This window comes from Lissotriton vulgaris, chromosome 5 (genome assembly GCF_964263255.1).
Source record: "Lissotriton vulgaris chromosome 5, aLisVul1.2, whole genome shotgun sequence".
Lineage (NCBI taxonomy): Eukaryota > Metazoa > Chordata > Amphibia > Caudata > Salamandridae > Lissotriton > Lissotriton vulgaris.
In genome coordinates, this window is record NC_141693.1 from 111989886 (window position 1) to 112003506 (window position 13621).

General features: G+C 44.9%; 1 protein-coding gene across 1 annotated transcript in view; it reads right to left on the reverse strand.

The window, feature by feature from the left end:
- The window catches only part of CCDC187 (coiled-coil domain containing 187), a 296756-nt gene that overhangs the window by 158937 nt on the left and 124198 nt on the right, over window positions 1-13621 (reverse strand). Inside the window, exon 13 of the mRNA XM_086919347.1 lies at window positions 3636-3826. Within this exon, the coding sequence (XP_086775473.1) occupies window positions 3636-3826 (191 nt within the window). The remainder of the gene's footprint in view (window positions 1-3635; window positions 3827-13621) is intronic.

Here is a 13621-nt window from a genome sequence, read left to right on the forward strand (position 1 = left end):
GCAATTGTACTCCTGCAAATGCGTATTCACCCGTGCAGGTCTACACTATGCAAAAGCGGGCAGCTGGAAAACACTTCACGCACAAAAGCAAATAATAATATGCACAATTACTTTCTAGGAGTATTTATGGAAATCTGCCATTCTTGCAGGCTTCTCATGAATGTCTAAGATCTGCATATTTGCATATTTGCTCCCACCCCTGGGTGCTGAGTTACTCATTGTTTTGTGTGTCAGTAACATTGTTTCAAGACCAGGGCTTTCCTTTTGCAAATTCATTTGTCTAGGCGTGATTGTCCCTGGTTCAACTGAAGCGACAAACACACAACTCCCAGAAGTCCCTCGTTTGTGAAATAAAATTAGAGGAGTCGAAAAAAAGTATCCTGTGACCTGGAGCTGTCGGGAAAACCCACACAGAAGTGCATGTCTCCTGCGGCCTTTTGTCACTGAATGTTGGTTTTGGTGAGATTCCTTCTCCACACTGCTTGACACGTGGGAGGTAAACATTATGGGAAATAATAGTGCAGGAATCCGGATCAATGAAAGTAACTGGGACTTTCCCTTATTCAGAATGTTATTTTCAACATTTTTTATCATCGTTCGATATGTCAACTATTCACTGGAGGAGATGTGATTTGAGAAAAATGGAATGAATCAGAAATCTTATATTGGCAAACAAGACTGAATCCCTCAATGGCATCTTTCAAAAAAGAAGTGAAAACAATACTGGTGAATACTTTCTTAAATAGAAATTTACTTTCTCCACCCATGTTATAATGCTTCCTGTTCAGACTGGTTATTCCTCTTTTTACTGGCTTCCTCTCCCAGACTGGTGCTGCTACATCCCGCTTGTTCCTGATCATATTGCTGTTTTCAACATCCTTATTTGTATTACTTATATATTTTCTTGTATATTGACATTTCGGCGTTGCGATATATCAGTCCTCGTGTGAACTCCTGTACCTCGCATGTTCCTGTTGTTGTTTTGCCCTGCTTGTCTTGTCTCCCTCTTTTTTGTCCCTGAATATTTGTAAAACACTCAGATACCCTCTTGGGTCGCCCTGTATAAAACTCTATAAATATACTTGGAGGGATCAACTGAAAAATACTAGCCAAATTAGCGCCCGAAGTAGGTAGGCAAATACCGGTCGGAAGCGGCCGAAATTTGGTAATTTCGGCCGTTACCGACCGGTATCTGGAAAATTAGATGTTAAATTACAGAATCGGTAATTTTACCGAATCTGTCATTTTTCCGATTCAGTAAAATACTGAATCGGTAAAATTACAGATTCTGTAATTTAACATGTAGGTAGCACTGTAATCAGTGCTACAAGGGTTTAAGAGTGCAACAGGGCGTCAAAGTGACACCCTGCCACCCTTCAATGTTTCCCCCAATAACCGATTCGGTAATTACCGAAACTTACCGATTCGGTAATTTTTTCTGTAAAATTACCTACATCCTATTTGCCTGTTCTTAAATACCGAATCAGTATGATTCGGTATTTAAGAATCGGTAATCTGGGATTACCTACATCGGGCCCTAAATTCTTTCAGGTTTAATGTATCATAAGGTCTTTTGAAAGTACCTCAACTTAACCAAGCAAGTTAACCAGGATTTGTTCGGTCTTGCTTTGGTATGGGCTGGCGATGATCAAGCATTATAAATGAATGAAATTCTCATTGCGGAGATTCCGCCCCGAGTGCAGACTCCCCCACGACTGCGGGGCTTCTGCCACGGGTGGGAAGGCCCTTTGTAAATCAGGCCCTGAATTAATGGTTTGGGAGAGCCAATGAGAGAAGAAGCCAGGAAAAGCTTCCAATCAGGAGACTGATGACTAACTATTTGACTTCAAATTAACTAGTGGCTCTAGAGCGCTTTCGGGTTGGGCGTCACCTGCTCAGGTTACACCCTCCCCATCAAAACTGAGATCTGGACAGTTCCCCGAAGCTCTAATTTGGAAGAGGTAGATGGGGGGGAAATACGCATGACCGGGCTCTATCCATCACATGCAGTGCCTGCAACAGGTTTGTTTATACTTCCTACTGCTCTTAGGAATTCGGGCTTACATTACTATACATTCTGTATTAGAAAACCAAGGGGTGGAACTAGGGGTAGTGTTTGTGGGAGGAGCTTTGTTGGATATCGAGCTAAAATGCACCGCTAACCCACAGGAGCTATTTTTCATTACCGAGCCCTCAACAATGCACTCGCTCTTGCTGCGCCGTCTTATATCAGGGGAGGGGCGGTGATAATATCCCTATTACACTTATCTGCAGCTCAGTCACAAAACTGCAAGGGAAGGGGTAACTAACAGCCATTATTGTCCCAAATGTGGGCCGCAATGCTTAATTAGAACACTAGAATGTTGGGAGCTCCATCAACAATAGTGCTGTAGAAGAGGGTGAATAACGGCTCTTCAGTCCGTCATTCCAATTTCTCTTTGTATTTCTCTCTGTTTCATTATAAACATTTACTAATTTATTTACTTATTTACTGCAACTGCTACCCTGGTACAGCGTGCTCTGTGCTCGCCGTAGTGGGCTATACAGGCTATTAAAGGCCCGCTCCATGGTTAAATCTTTAACAAGTGAGCTGGACTTTAATAGCCGGTATAGCCCCGCTACAAAGGGCTATAAGGCTATTAGAACATTCTGCCACTAGAGGGCAGAATGTTATAACAAATTAAACAAAGGCCTCTCGGAGCCTGAGAGTAATGCAATCCCCTAGGGCTCTGAGAGGCCTTTGTTTAAACAACATAGGAATGTTGCTCTGCGGGCTTTTACCGGCCCATAGAAGCACTCCATTGTCTGCAATGGAGTGCTCCTGATTCCAATGTTCTAATAATGCATTATAGCTTTACTACTAAAGGCTGTACTATAGCCTTATAGCCCGCCGTAGAGGGCTATACCAGCGATTAAAGGCCCTCTCCAGTGTTAAAGGCCCCGAGCCGAAGGCGAGGGCCTTTAACAAGGGAGAGGGACTTTAATAGCGGTATAGCCCATCTACGAAGGGCTATAAGGCTATTAGAACATTCTGTCACTAGAGGACAGAATGTTCTAACAAAAAAACCAAAGCCTTTTGGGAGAGTGAGGGGATTGGAATCCCCTCAGGTTCCCTGAAGCCTTTGTTCACAGCCAGAGCTGTGAACAAAGAAACATTGGAATGTTGGAGCTCCAGGCTAATACCAGCCATTATAAGCCCAGAGCACTCCACTGTTTTCAATGGAGCTCCCAACATTCCAATGTTCTAATGGTCCTTAAATGCTGATTGTCTCTTCGGCCCATTCATAAGGCTTTGACTCATAACACAGGGAGAAGGAATTTAACCCCAGCATTGTAGTCTGCAGTAGGCTGTACATTTACAGGGGCAGGGGGAGGATGACCCAATAACTTTAGATACTGACATGCTAAATAGGGACAAGTGGCCCTATCCTATAATGTACATATCCTTTACATGAATAGCAGTACCTGCAATCCGTATATATCACAGTCGTGCACCTCGGGACAATTTGTTGACTATCTGAATTGTGACGTACAAGCGATTCTGTATCTTTTTTGCTTAATGTAAATTTTTATGCCTGGAAAGAATAGTGACGCTGCAACTACAAAAATAAGAATTAAACATAATGCTTTCTTACCAGCATCATTTGTGACACCATAAACCATGATCTCGTTACTTGCTTCAGGGAGATGTGAGCTCTTCTGAGCAGTGAAAATTGAAAATTTGTTTTGAGGTGAATATAACTTCACATCCCCAGGATTGTGTACGTCAGTAGAGGCATCCATTGGTCCATGCTCACGGTTTCTATCTGCTTTTCTCGGTGGACTTCTGAACAAGATAAAACATTTTAAGCACATAGAAAACCTAAACAATGGTGATAATAATTAGGCAGTTCACAGCTCCTGCAACATAACTAGTTCAAACAAACCATTTCTGGCATCACTTACCTATTAGACGTGGAACACCCTCCCCATCCGCCTACGGCAGTCCGAAGATCTTCTAACCTTTAGGAGACTCCTGAAGACCTGGCTCTTCGAACAGTAGCTGCATCACCCCCCCCCCCCCCTCCCAGCGCCTTGAGACCCTCACGGGTATGTAGTGCGCTTTACAAATGCTATGATTGATTGATTGATTGATTATGAACTATGATAACAGGGACAGCATATATCTTCTGTGCTAAAAAAATTGAAAAAAGTGTTTAACTTATTTTCTATTTGTTAATATTTAGCATTTTTTTGTTCTTAACTGGTAGTTGCCATCTAGAAATACCAAAGCAATGGGCAGTTATGGATTCCATTGTCATTATTTTAACACAATTCTCACTTATCTGAACATTTTAGAAGGTAATCAATTGATAAAATGTACATGACACTACTGAGGTGTAGTGTTAGAAGGGAGAAAGGCCCCCACCTCAGGAACCTCTGGCTCCCCATCTAGAAAAGATGCCAATTCAAGATGCTGACGCGCCTACAAAACCCTCCGTGACCAAGGACCAGCATATATCAACCGCTGGCTGACTTCCACCAACCCTCCAGACACCTGTGCTCCGCCTCCCTCACCCTCGCACACTCTCCGCATGCGCCAAAGCAACAGTGGAGGTCAATCTTTCTCCTACCACGCCACCAAGTCCTGGAACAACCTTCCCCTTCACTTCCCAACATCATCCTCCCTCTCGAAATTCAAAAAGGGACCAAAGACCTGGTATTTTGACTGATCCCTGGTCCCTAGGGCTCGATTAAAATATATAGGAATGTAGGATGCAGATTTGTTCAATTATGTCAGTATGGACAGGCTGGATGTTGAGACACCACGGCAGCGAATAGGAACACCTCCTTAGAGACTGGAGTGAACCTTCCACTCCATCTCGTTCAGCTTTGCTCCTCATCTCCTGGCATTCAAGGTACTACCTCAGTGAAGGCATGCACAAACAATGGGGTTACTAGGTAACATTGTAATTTCTTGAGAGATCAGCCGCTTGGTCTCTTGTTCACCAACAGCCCAGATTGAACCCTCAAAATACTTTTTCAGTCAATTGATCAGAGCCACCATACATTCCAACATGTTACAGAGTAAAGTGAGTATAAGGAGGAATTAAGACACCACCATCAGAACCAGGGCTACAGTGACAAATGAAAACCAAGTAGATTTTAGCCTAATGGTTGCAAGCATTTATTGGATGTGTTTGTTGTTCCTATGAAGAGGACATGACCTGTGCATATTCCATCCTTTTTCTTTTTTGATAGGTCTATCTGTAAAAAAGACCAGTGACAACATCAATTTACCCAACAAAGTCCTTGAGTAGGCACCTTCACACTGGTGAGGTTTAGAGGGCACCTCAATGCCATTACACTGTTTCGCAGACGCTGATTATAATGGTACCTACGTAGCCTTTAGGTATGATGACCCTTTGGTAAGATACAGTATCGCTGAGCTGACAGTAAGTCTATAAAACCAGTGAAAAGGCACAATTTTCAACCTACCAGGGGCTGAACATGTTCCACACACAACGGGGTCCCGTAGTGTATCGTTGTAGAAACCCGATCACGGAACCACAAGACCCGGAACCACCCCCGCCCAGAACTACAATTCCCAAAGGGCATAGCGAGAGGAACTTGCGCGGAGGGCATCACCATATAAACAACCAGGAAGCCAGCAGTCGGCGTCAGATATTCTGAATCAGAGACGCGAGTCCGCTGTATCGAAGCTTCAAGGAAGGTGAGCTCTGTATTGCGAGTGAGAGTTGCGTAAGCCTAGAACGCTATTGCTGGAAGGCGTCAAGACCCGAAACAAGACCCTGCTATTCACGGGTGTTTGTGAATCCGTCCACGCTGTTGAACTTTACCAGTCCCCGCTCGAGGGTTATCGAGCGCTTGGGACTCTGTCCCCTCATAGACCTTTTCCTATCCCCCTCGAGGGTTATCGAGCGCATGGGACTCAGTACCCACCCAGAACTCTACCAGTCCCCGCTCGAGGGTTATCGAGCGCTGAACGTTGCCAGTCCCTGCTCGAGAGTTATCGAGCGTGTGGGACTCAGTCCACTATCCGAACGTTGCCAGTCCCCGCTCGAGGGTTATCGAGCACGTGGGACTCAGTCCCCTAATAGAACATTGTCAGTCCCCGCTCGAGTGTTATCGAGTGCAAGGGACTCCATGCCTTCCCTGAACTTTGCCAGTCCCCGCTCGAGGGTATCGAGCGCTTGGGACTTCGTCCATACATTAACAATACCAGTCCCCGCTCGAGGGTTATCGAGTGAGAGGACCAGCAGTATACCGGCGGTCCGTTCTTTTTGTATTTGTTTGCCCTCCGTTGGAGAGTGTCGGGACCGACATGACTGCAAAGGACGACTTGAAGAGCACAATCCTTCTTGCTCTTTAATCGAGTGGCATTTTCGGCCATTACTTAGCACGGTGTCCTCTGTTGGTGAATGCTAGGACTGGCATCCGTGCAGAGGACGGTTGGAACTTCTACCGTTGCCTCTACACTGTATGGTATCGTGTACTGTTTCATCCGGTATTAACAAGCAGTAATAAAACGCTGGTTTACTTATCAAGACAGGTCTATTCTATATTCTTGGGGTACAGACTGGTGCGTTCAAAGGGGGTGTTCGAGTTACCCAATCCCGAGGAATCCAGGATTACAGAACACCTGCTGCCGGTGTGAGTTGAAGACACTATCTATGTCCATAATACAGCATATTTTTAGGCATTACTTCACCATTTATAGATAAAAGGCACTAAACTGCTCAATCCTAGTATGTCTGAGAGAGCTGTCGCTTTGGCCCCATCAGAGTGCCAATCAAACATCCCCTGCATGACGGCATGCTTGAATAACTTAGCAAGAAACACCCACCCTTCGGCAACAAAGGCTGAAGGTTTCAGAAGGTCCCTGGGACTCTGTGAGTTACTGGAAACAAGGAACACATTTTGAAATATAGGTGAAGACCCCAGATGCAGGGCTGGCTCCACATCAGCATGGCCACCAGGTTCCAGATGTCTGCTTCTACGTAACAACCAAATGCATCTGGGAAGCTTCGCCTTGGTCCACTTCTTATGAAATGAATGGACTAAGGCACAAGATCACAGTGAACTCAACTATTCACATTTAATTGGCTTTTCATCTGCACTTTCTAAACATGACTGCCTGCCAAAACATGAAATAACCTTTGTAAAATGGACTCATTTATTCTGAATGTCCTATTTGCCAATATTCAAACGACCTCTTGCATCATGATGTAATGTCTCCTCTGAACACAATCCAATTAATGTGTAAATAGCTTGCTTCTCTTCACTCACTGTCTCTCTCTATAAGTACAAAACTGCCTTTATTTCAACATTAACTACCTTGTATAATGATGACAAATTATACAAAATGTACTCGACAGGCAATCTGTAACTTTCATTTCATTAAACGTACAGTGTAGCACTTTGGAGCTCGGAGGGTGGACATCATGCTACATAAGAAAGAAAGAAAGAAAGACAGAAAGAAAGAAGGGAAAAAAGAAAGCAGGAAAGAGAGAAAGAGAGAGAGAAAAGAAGAAAGAAAGAAAGAAAGAAAGAAAGAAAGAAAGAAAGAAAGAAAGAAAGAAAGAAAGAAAGAAAGAAAGAAAGAAAGAGAGAAAGAGAGAAAGAAAGAAAGAAAGAAAGAATGAAAGAGAGAAAGAAAGAAAGAAAGAAAGAAAGAGAGAAAGAAAGAAAGAAAGAAAGAATGAAAGAAAGAAAGAAAGAAAGAAAGAAAGAAAGAAAGAAAGAGAGAAAGAAAGAAAGAAAGAAAGAAAGAGAGAAAGAAAGAAAGAAAGAAAGAAAGAGAGAAAGAAAGAATGAAAGAAAGAAAGAAAGAAAGAAAGAAAGAGAGAAAGAAAGAAAGAAAGAAAGAAAGAGAGAAAGAAAGAAAGAAAGAAAGAATGAAAGAAAGAAAGAAAGAAAGAAAGAAAGAAAGAAAGAAAGAAAGAAAGAAAGAAAGAGAGAAAGAAAGAATGAAAGAAAGAAAGAATGAAAGAAAGAAAGAAAGAAAAAGAGGTAAAGAAAAAAAAGCAAAGCTAAAAAGAAACACCCCATGCTCTCTGTTGGTACCAGTAACAAGAGAAGGAATATTACAGCATAACTAAATAAAGATAAATGAGAACATTTAGAGCATGGGTGTCCAATATAGGTCTAAGAGGGTCACAGCCAATCTAGTTTTTCAGCCTATCCACATAAAGTACATTTACAAACAATGAATGAATCTACATGGAACTAATTTACGCATTCAGTAGCTATCATGCAAATAACTGCACCAGTCCAGACTACCTGTCCCTACGTAGGACAGTGCTGATTCACATAGTGAGATCACAAAAAAAGTATCTTTGTTGGCCAAAAAAACAGTTTAATCAAACACCCACATGAGTAGTTCTCCTTTCATCTACAAAAAGAAGAAAGCCTCAGCCAACCTGTTGGCATTGGATCCCGGTGCGCCAGCAGAGCTACAGATCATTGCAGTGAACGCTTAACCCACTGAGCTGCCTCACACGACTCTATGTCCTCCTTCAAACTTCAAAGTACTTTAAAGCAACTGAAGGCCTGATGCATAATTTTACTCAAACCATTAACCTCAAACACGTATATTCAAAAATCGGCTTTATTATCTCCTGCGCTCAGTGTTTGAAAGGAATTCATATAAACATCCACAGGGTTTTATTTATTCAATTGGTATTAAATAATCTTATTATTTGTTTTGTTTTGTTAAAATCCCACTTCATTTCATTTCAAAATAGATTGAAGTGCCTCAAGATCCCAAAAATGCTAATCATCTTTGGAAAGATAATTCTTGGCCAGCCCAGCAATCATATTTCTTTTGTAGTGTAAAGCAGGTCACGACAATTACTTAAATGTAATCCGTGCCAAAGTCAGGGTTTGATCCTCTGCAGGAGAGATCAGTGGGTTTAACTAGGCACTCATCGCCTATTAGGATGATAAGCAATTTATTCTGCAGCGTGTGTTTAAGCAGCGCAGAGCTGCGTCTTAATGCCAAAGGCAGCCCAAAGAGAGCAGAAACGCAAAAAGGAGCCCTAAACCGGGAAATATCCATGAAAATCCCAAACCCATTATTTTAGATGTTTACGAAAACAGCTTTATTGCATTATCTGTTTGAGCTTTAGCCAAGGGTAAAGGTCACTGCATGGTGGATCATGCGATTAAACAGCAATAGGGTGATGTGTGTGCACTCTTGGACCTCTGCAACAATGTCAATATTTCTTTTATTTTAACGCATAATAAAGTGTGAAACCTAAACCCAAGGGGGCAGATGAGGGCCTTGACACCAAATTGCTACTAGTAAAATACAAGAGCAAACAAACAAGACAGTCAAACTAGAATAAACAACAACAAAAAACAAGACTTAGACATTACAAAAATAAATAAACAATCTTCATAATAAACTAATATACATAAAAGTAAAGTATAGCTGGTGAAAAAAATAGATAAGCAAAAACTCGAAATAATTAAAAAAAAGCAGATAAATATGACAACAAAATATATCTAAAGACAATAGGGCTGATGACACATGAAAACACAGTAGGAACAGAATTCCACAACCCAGGCGAAGTGAAGAGACAACCACACCAATGACAATGAGATATCTTGGAAGCCGAGCATCACACACTCCAGAGAAAATCAACTACTCGTGCAAAATATTCTATTAAAATAACAAGCTTAAAACTGGTTTTAAAAGTGCATAGCTGCAAAATCGGCCCTGTAACAAAATCGGCCGAAAACCGGCACCGGCAAAGAGCTCGGCGGCACCTCCAACCCTCCTCCCAGTGGGGAGGGGTGGCCGGCGAGCACTTTTTTTTTTTTGAGGAAATTTTTATTTATCATTTGAAAGATAATACAAAAGAAATGTCGTAAATATTGGGAAAAAGTACATGAGCATAAGAATTACATGACATATATAATCATAAAGAAAAATGCAAAAGTAAGAGGGGAAAAGAGAAAGAGGATAAGTAAAGATAAGGAAAAAGAAAAGAGAAAGAGAAAAGGAAAGAAAGAAAGAAGGTAAAGAATAAAAGGAAGAGAAGATAGGAATTTACTACGTGGGACTAGTAGCAAGTAATGAAGTATGAGATTTGGAAGAAAGATAAGTGGTGAAAGGAAGCCAGAGTAGATCAGATTTAATTTTCAGGGGGACAGAGGTGGAAGATGCAATAGAAATTCTATGCTCATCACAAATAAAATTCCACCAGGTATGCAGAGAGAGTTTAGAATTATCTTTCCAACACGATAAAATAACGTTAAATGCAAGAGCAATAAACAGGTCCAATAACTTAGCAGAAGAAGATACAATAGTAATATCATCGGATAAGGAACCTAAAAAACACATTCAATAAGGATAATGGGCCGGAGCAAGAAAACATTGGCATGCAGATATTCCATACTTCATTCCAAAATGATAAAACATATGAGCATTCGTATAATTGATGTTTAAGAGTCCCAGTTTCCTTGGAGCATGACCAACATAAGGATGAGGAAGTTTGGGAAAACTTATGGATACTAACCGGGGTAATAACAACTCTATGATATATGAAGAATAAAGATTGAGTAATACGTGCAGCAATAGATACTTTAAAGAGTTTGGACCATATACGATCCCACAAAGCAACAGGTAGGGAGACATCGAAGTCAGTCTCCCAAGCAGTCTCTACAGTAGATTTAGAACGTTTTGAAACATTTGATAACAAAATTGAATAAACAAGAGCAGCTTTAGGTTGTTGAGCGGAAAACAAAGAATACAACGGAGTGGTAGGGATGAAAGAGGGAAAATCATCAGGTAAGGAGATGGAAGACAAATGTGACTGGATAGCAGACGTTATAATGGTATATTCAGTAATAAATGATGAAGGAAAATGGAATAAGTTCCGCATTACTGAAAAGGAAAGGAGAGATGGACCATCAAAAAACTGATGCACAAAGAAAATATTCTTCTCTTTCCAGTGTTTAAAGTAAAATGATTTGCCTTTATATCTAAGGAACTTGTTGTACCACACAATAGAGGATAAAAAACATTGAAGAGGAGCTAAAGTAGAAGAGAAAACAGTTTGTAATATTCTATCCGGTGTGGACTGGATACCACCGACTCACTGGGTAGAGCGATGGCAACGACGGTGGCGGTCAGACGCCACGCCTGGTTGAGGTCAGCCAATTTCTCGGCCGATGTCCAGAACACACTGATGGACATGCCGTTCGATGGCCGTCGCCTTTTTGGCGACAAGGCAGACCATGCGCTTGAGCGTTTTAAGTCATCTCGGCCCCATGCCAGCAATCGGCTGCCTTTCACTCCTTTCGTGGCCACGGAAGGGGTGTACCCACACGTGCTGCCAGCCACGCTCCGCAGGGCAATACCCAACGCGGTGGCGGCCGTGGAAACCGCTGTGGCGGCGGTAGGGGACAACGGCAAGGTCAGTCCACACCTTCCCTCGCAGCATCCGCTTCAAAACCCTCCTAGTCCGTGCTTTCAGGCCCATGTGACGCCAGTGGGTGGCAGGGTTCGCCATCACCTCCTCCACTGGTGCACTGTCACGTCGGACAGGTGTGTGCTGCAGATCGTCCGAAGAGGCTACTCCCTCCCCTTCAAGGCGACTCCTCCAGCCATGCCACCGCAGAACCACCGTGTATCGGGGGATCATTTGCGACTTCTGCAGGAGGAAGTTACGGCCCTCTTGGCCAAGGGGGCCATCGAGCGCATTCCTGAGCCAGAAGTAGGGTGTGGTTGCTACTCCCACTACTTTCTGGTACCCAAAAAGGGCAAGGGGGGCCTACGCCCTATCTTGGACCTGCGGAACGTCAACGGCTTCATCCGGAAGGAGAAGTTCAAGATGCTGACACTAGCTCAGGTCTTAGTTGCCCTGGACCCAGGAGACTGGATGGTAGCGTTGGACTCGCAGGACGCTTATTTCCACATTCCCGTCCTGCCGGCCCACCGGCGCTACCTGCGGTTCACGGTTAGCCACGAGCACTTTCAGTACACCGTGCTCCCCTTCGTCCTTACCAGCGCGCCACGGGTGTTCACAAAGGTGATGGCGGTGGTCGCAGCTCGTCTGCGCAGGTTAGGGGTTTCAGTCTTCCCCTACCTCGACGACTGGTTGTTGAAGGCGGGCTCGCCCCAGACAGTCGTCAACCACCTCCAGACGACGGCAGACCTCCTGCACCATCTGGGGTTCTCCATCAATGTGCCGAAGTCACACCTGTGCCCCTCTCAGAAGCTCCTCTTCATCGGAGCGGCTCTAGACTCGGTGCGGTTTCGGGTTTATCCGCCCGAACAGCGGGTCCGGGATATTCAGGCTCCGATTCCCATCTTTCAGCCGTTATCCCGGATCTCAGTAAGGTTGACGCTGCGGCTTCTGGGGCTGGAGGCCTCCTGCATCCTACTGGTGCATCACGCCAGGTGGTGGATGCGGGCTCTGCAGTGGGGCCTGAAGTTTCAGTGGGCCCAGCATCAGGGCAACCTGTCCGACCACGTCCTGATCTCGGAGGGCACTGCGGGACAGCTGCAGTGGTGGCTCACGGACCGCGATTGGGTCAGCGGCAGATCCCTCTCCCTTTCCCAACCGGAGTACATGGTTGTGACAGACGCGTCCCTCCAGGGCTGGAGAGGCCACATGGGAGAGGCGGAGAACAGAGGCCTCTGGTCTCCGGCGGAGTCCCGGCTCCATATCAACCTTTTGGAGCTGCGGGCGATTCGTCTAGCACTGAAGGCATTCCTCCCCTCTGTCCGAGGGAGTGTAGTGCAGGTGTTCACGGACAACACCACCGCCATGTGGTACTGCAACAAACAGGGTGGGGTGGGGTCGTGGACCCTCTGCCAGGAGGCTCTGCGCCTCTGGCAATGGCTGGAACATCAGGGCGTGACCCTGGTGGTTCAACACCTGGCAGGTTCTCTGAACGCCAGGGCAGACAAACTCAGCCGCCGGTGCATGATGGATCACGAATGGCGTCTGAACTCGGACATGGCGCAAGGTCTCTTTCTGCAGTGGGGAGAGCCTTGGTTAGATCTATTCACCACCGAAGAGAACGCGCAATGTCATCAGTTCTGCGCGTTGGAATTTCCAAGGCGGCACTCGCTCGGAGACGCTTTTCGTCGCGAGTGGAGTTGCGGTCTGATGTACGCCTTTCCGCCTATACCACTTCTGCCCAGAGTGCTGAAGAAGATCAAGCGCGACCGGGCTCCGGACTAGGCACGAAGGTACTGGTATCCCGAGCTACTCAGTATGTCAGTCGATCCCCCGATTCGTCTGCCTCTTCAGGAGGACCTTCTGTCGCAGCAGCAGGGGACGGTCCTCCACCCGAACCTCTCCAGTCTCCACCTCCATGCTTGGAGATTGAGCGGCGACAGTTGAGGCCATTTGACTTGCCTCCTGAAGTCTGTAACATCATTCTGGCAGCCAGGCGTAATATTCGAGCACTTTTTCCGGGGCCGGTTGTGGTTCCCAGTCTGGCCCTGATTCTGGGTACCCCAAGAAGGGCCCCCATCCCCTGTGGGTCACTGCTAAGTGGCCTGGGGGGCCCATGTAATGCCCCCTACACATCCGGTTCCGCGTGCCAGGCACCACGTGGTGCACAGATGTGCACAAAGTGCCTTTTTCTACTGCGGCTT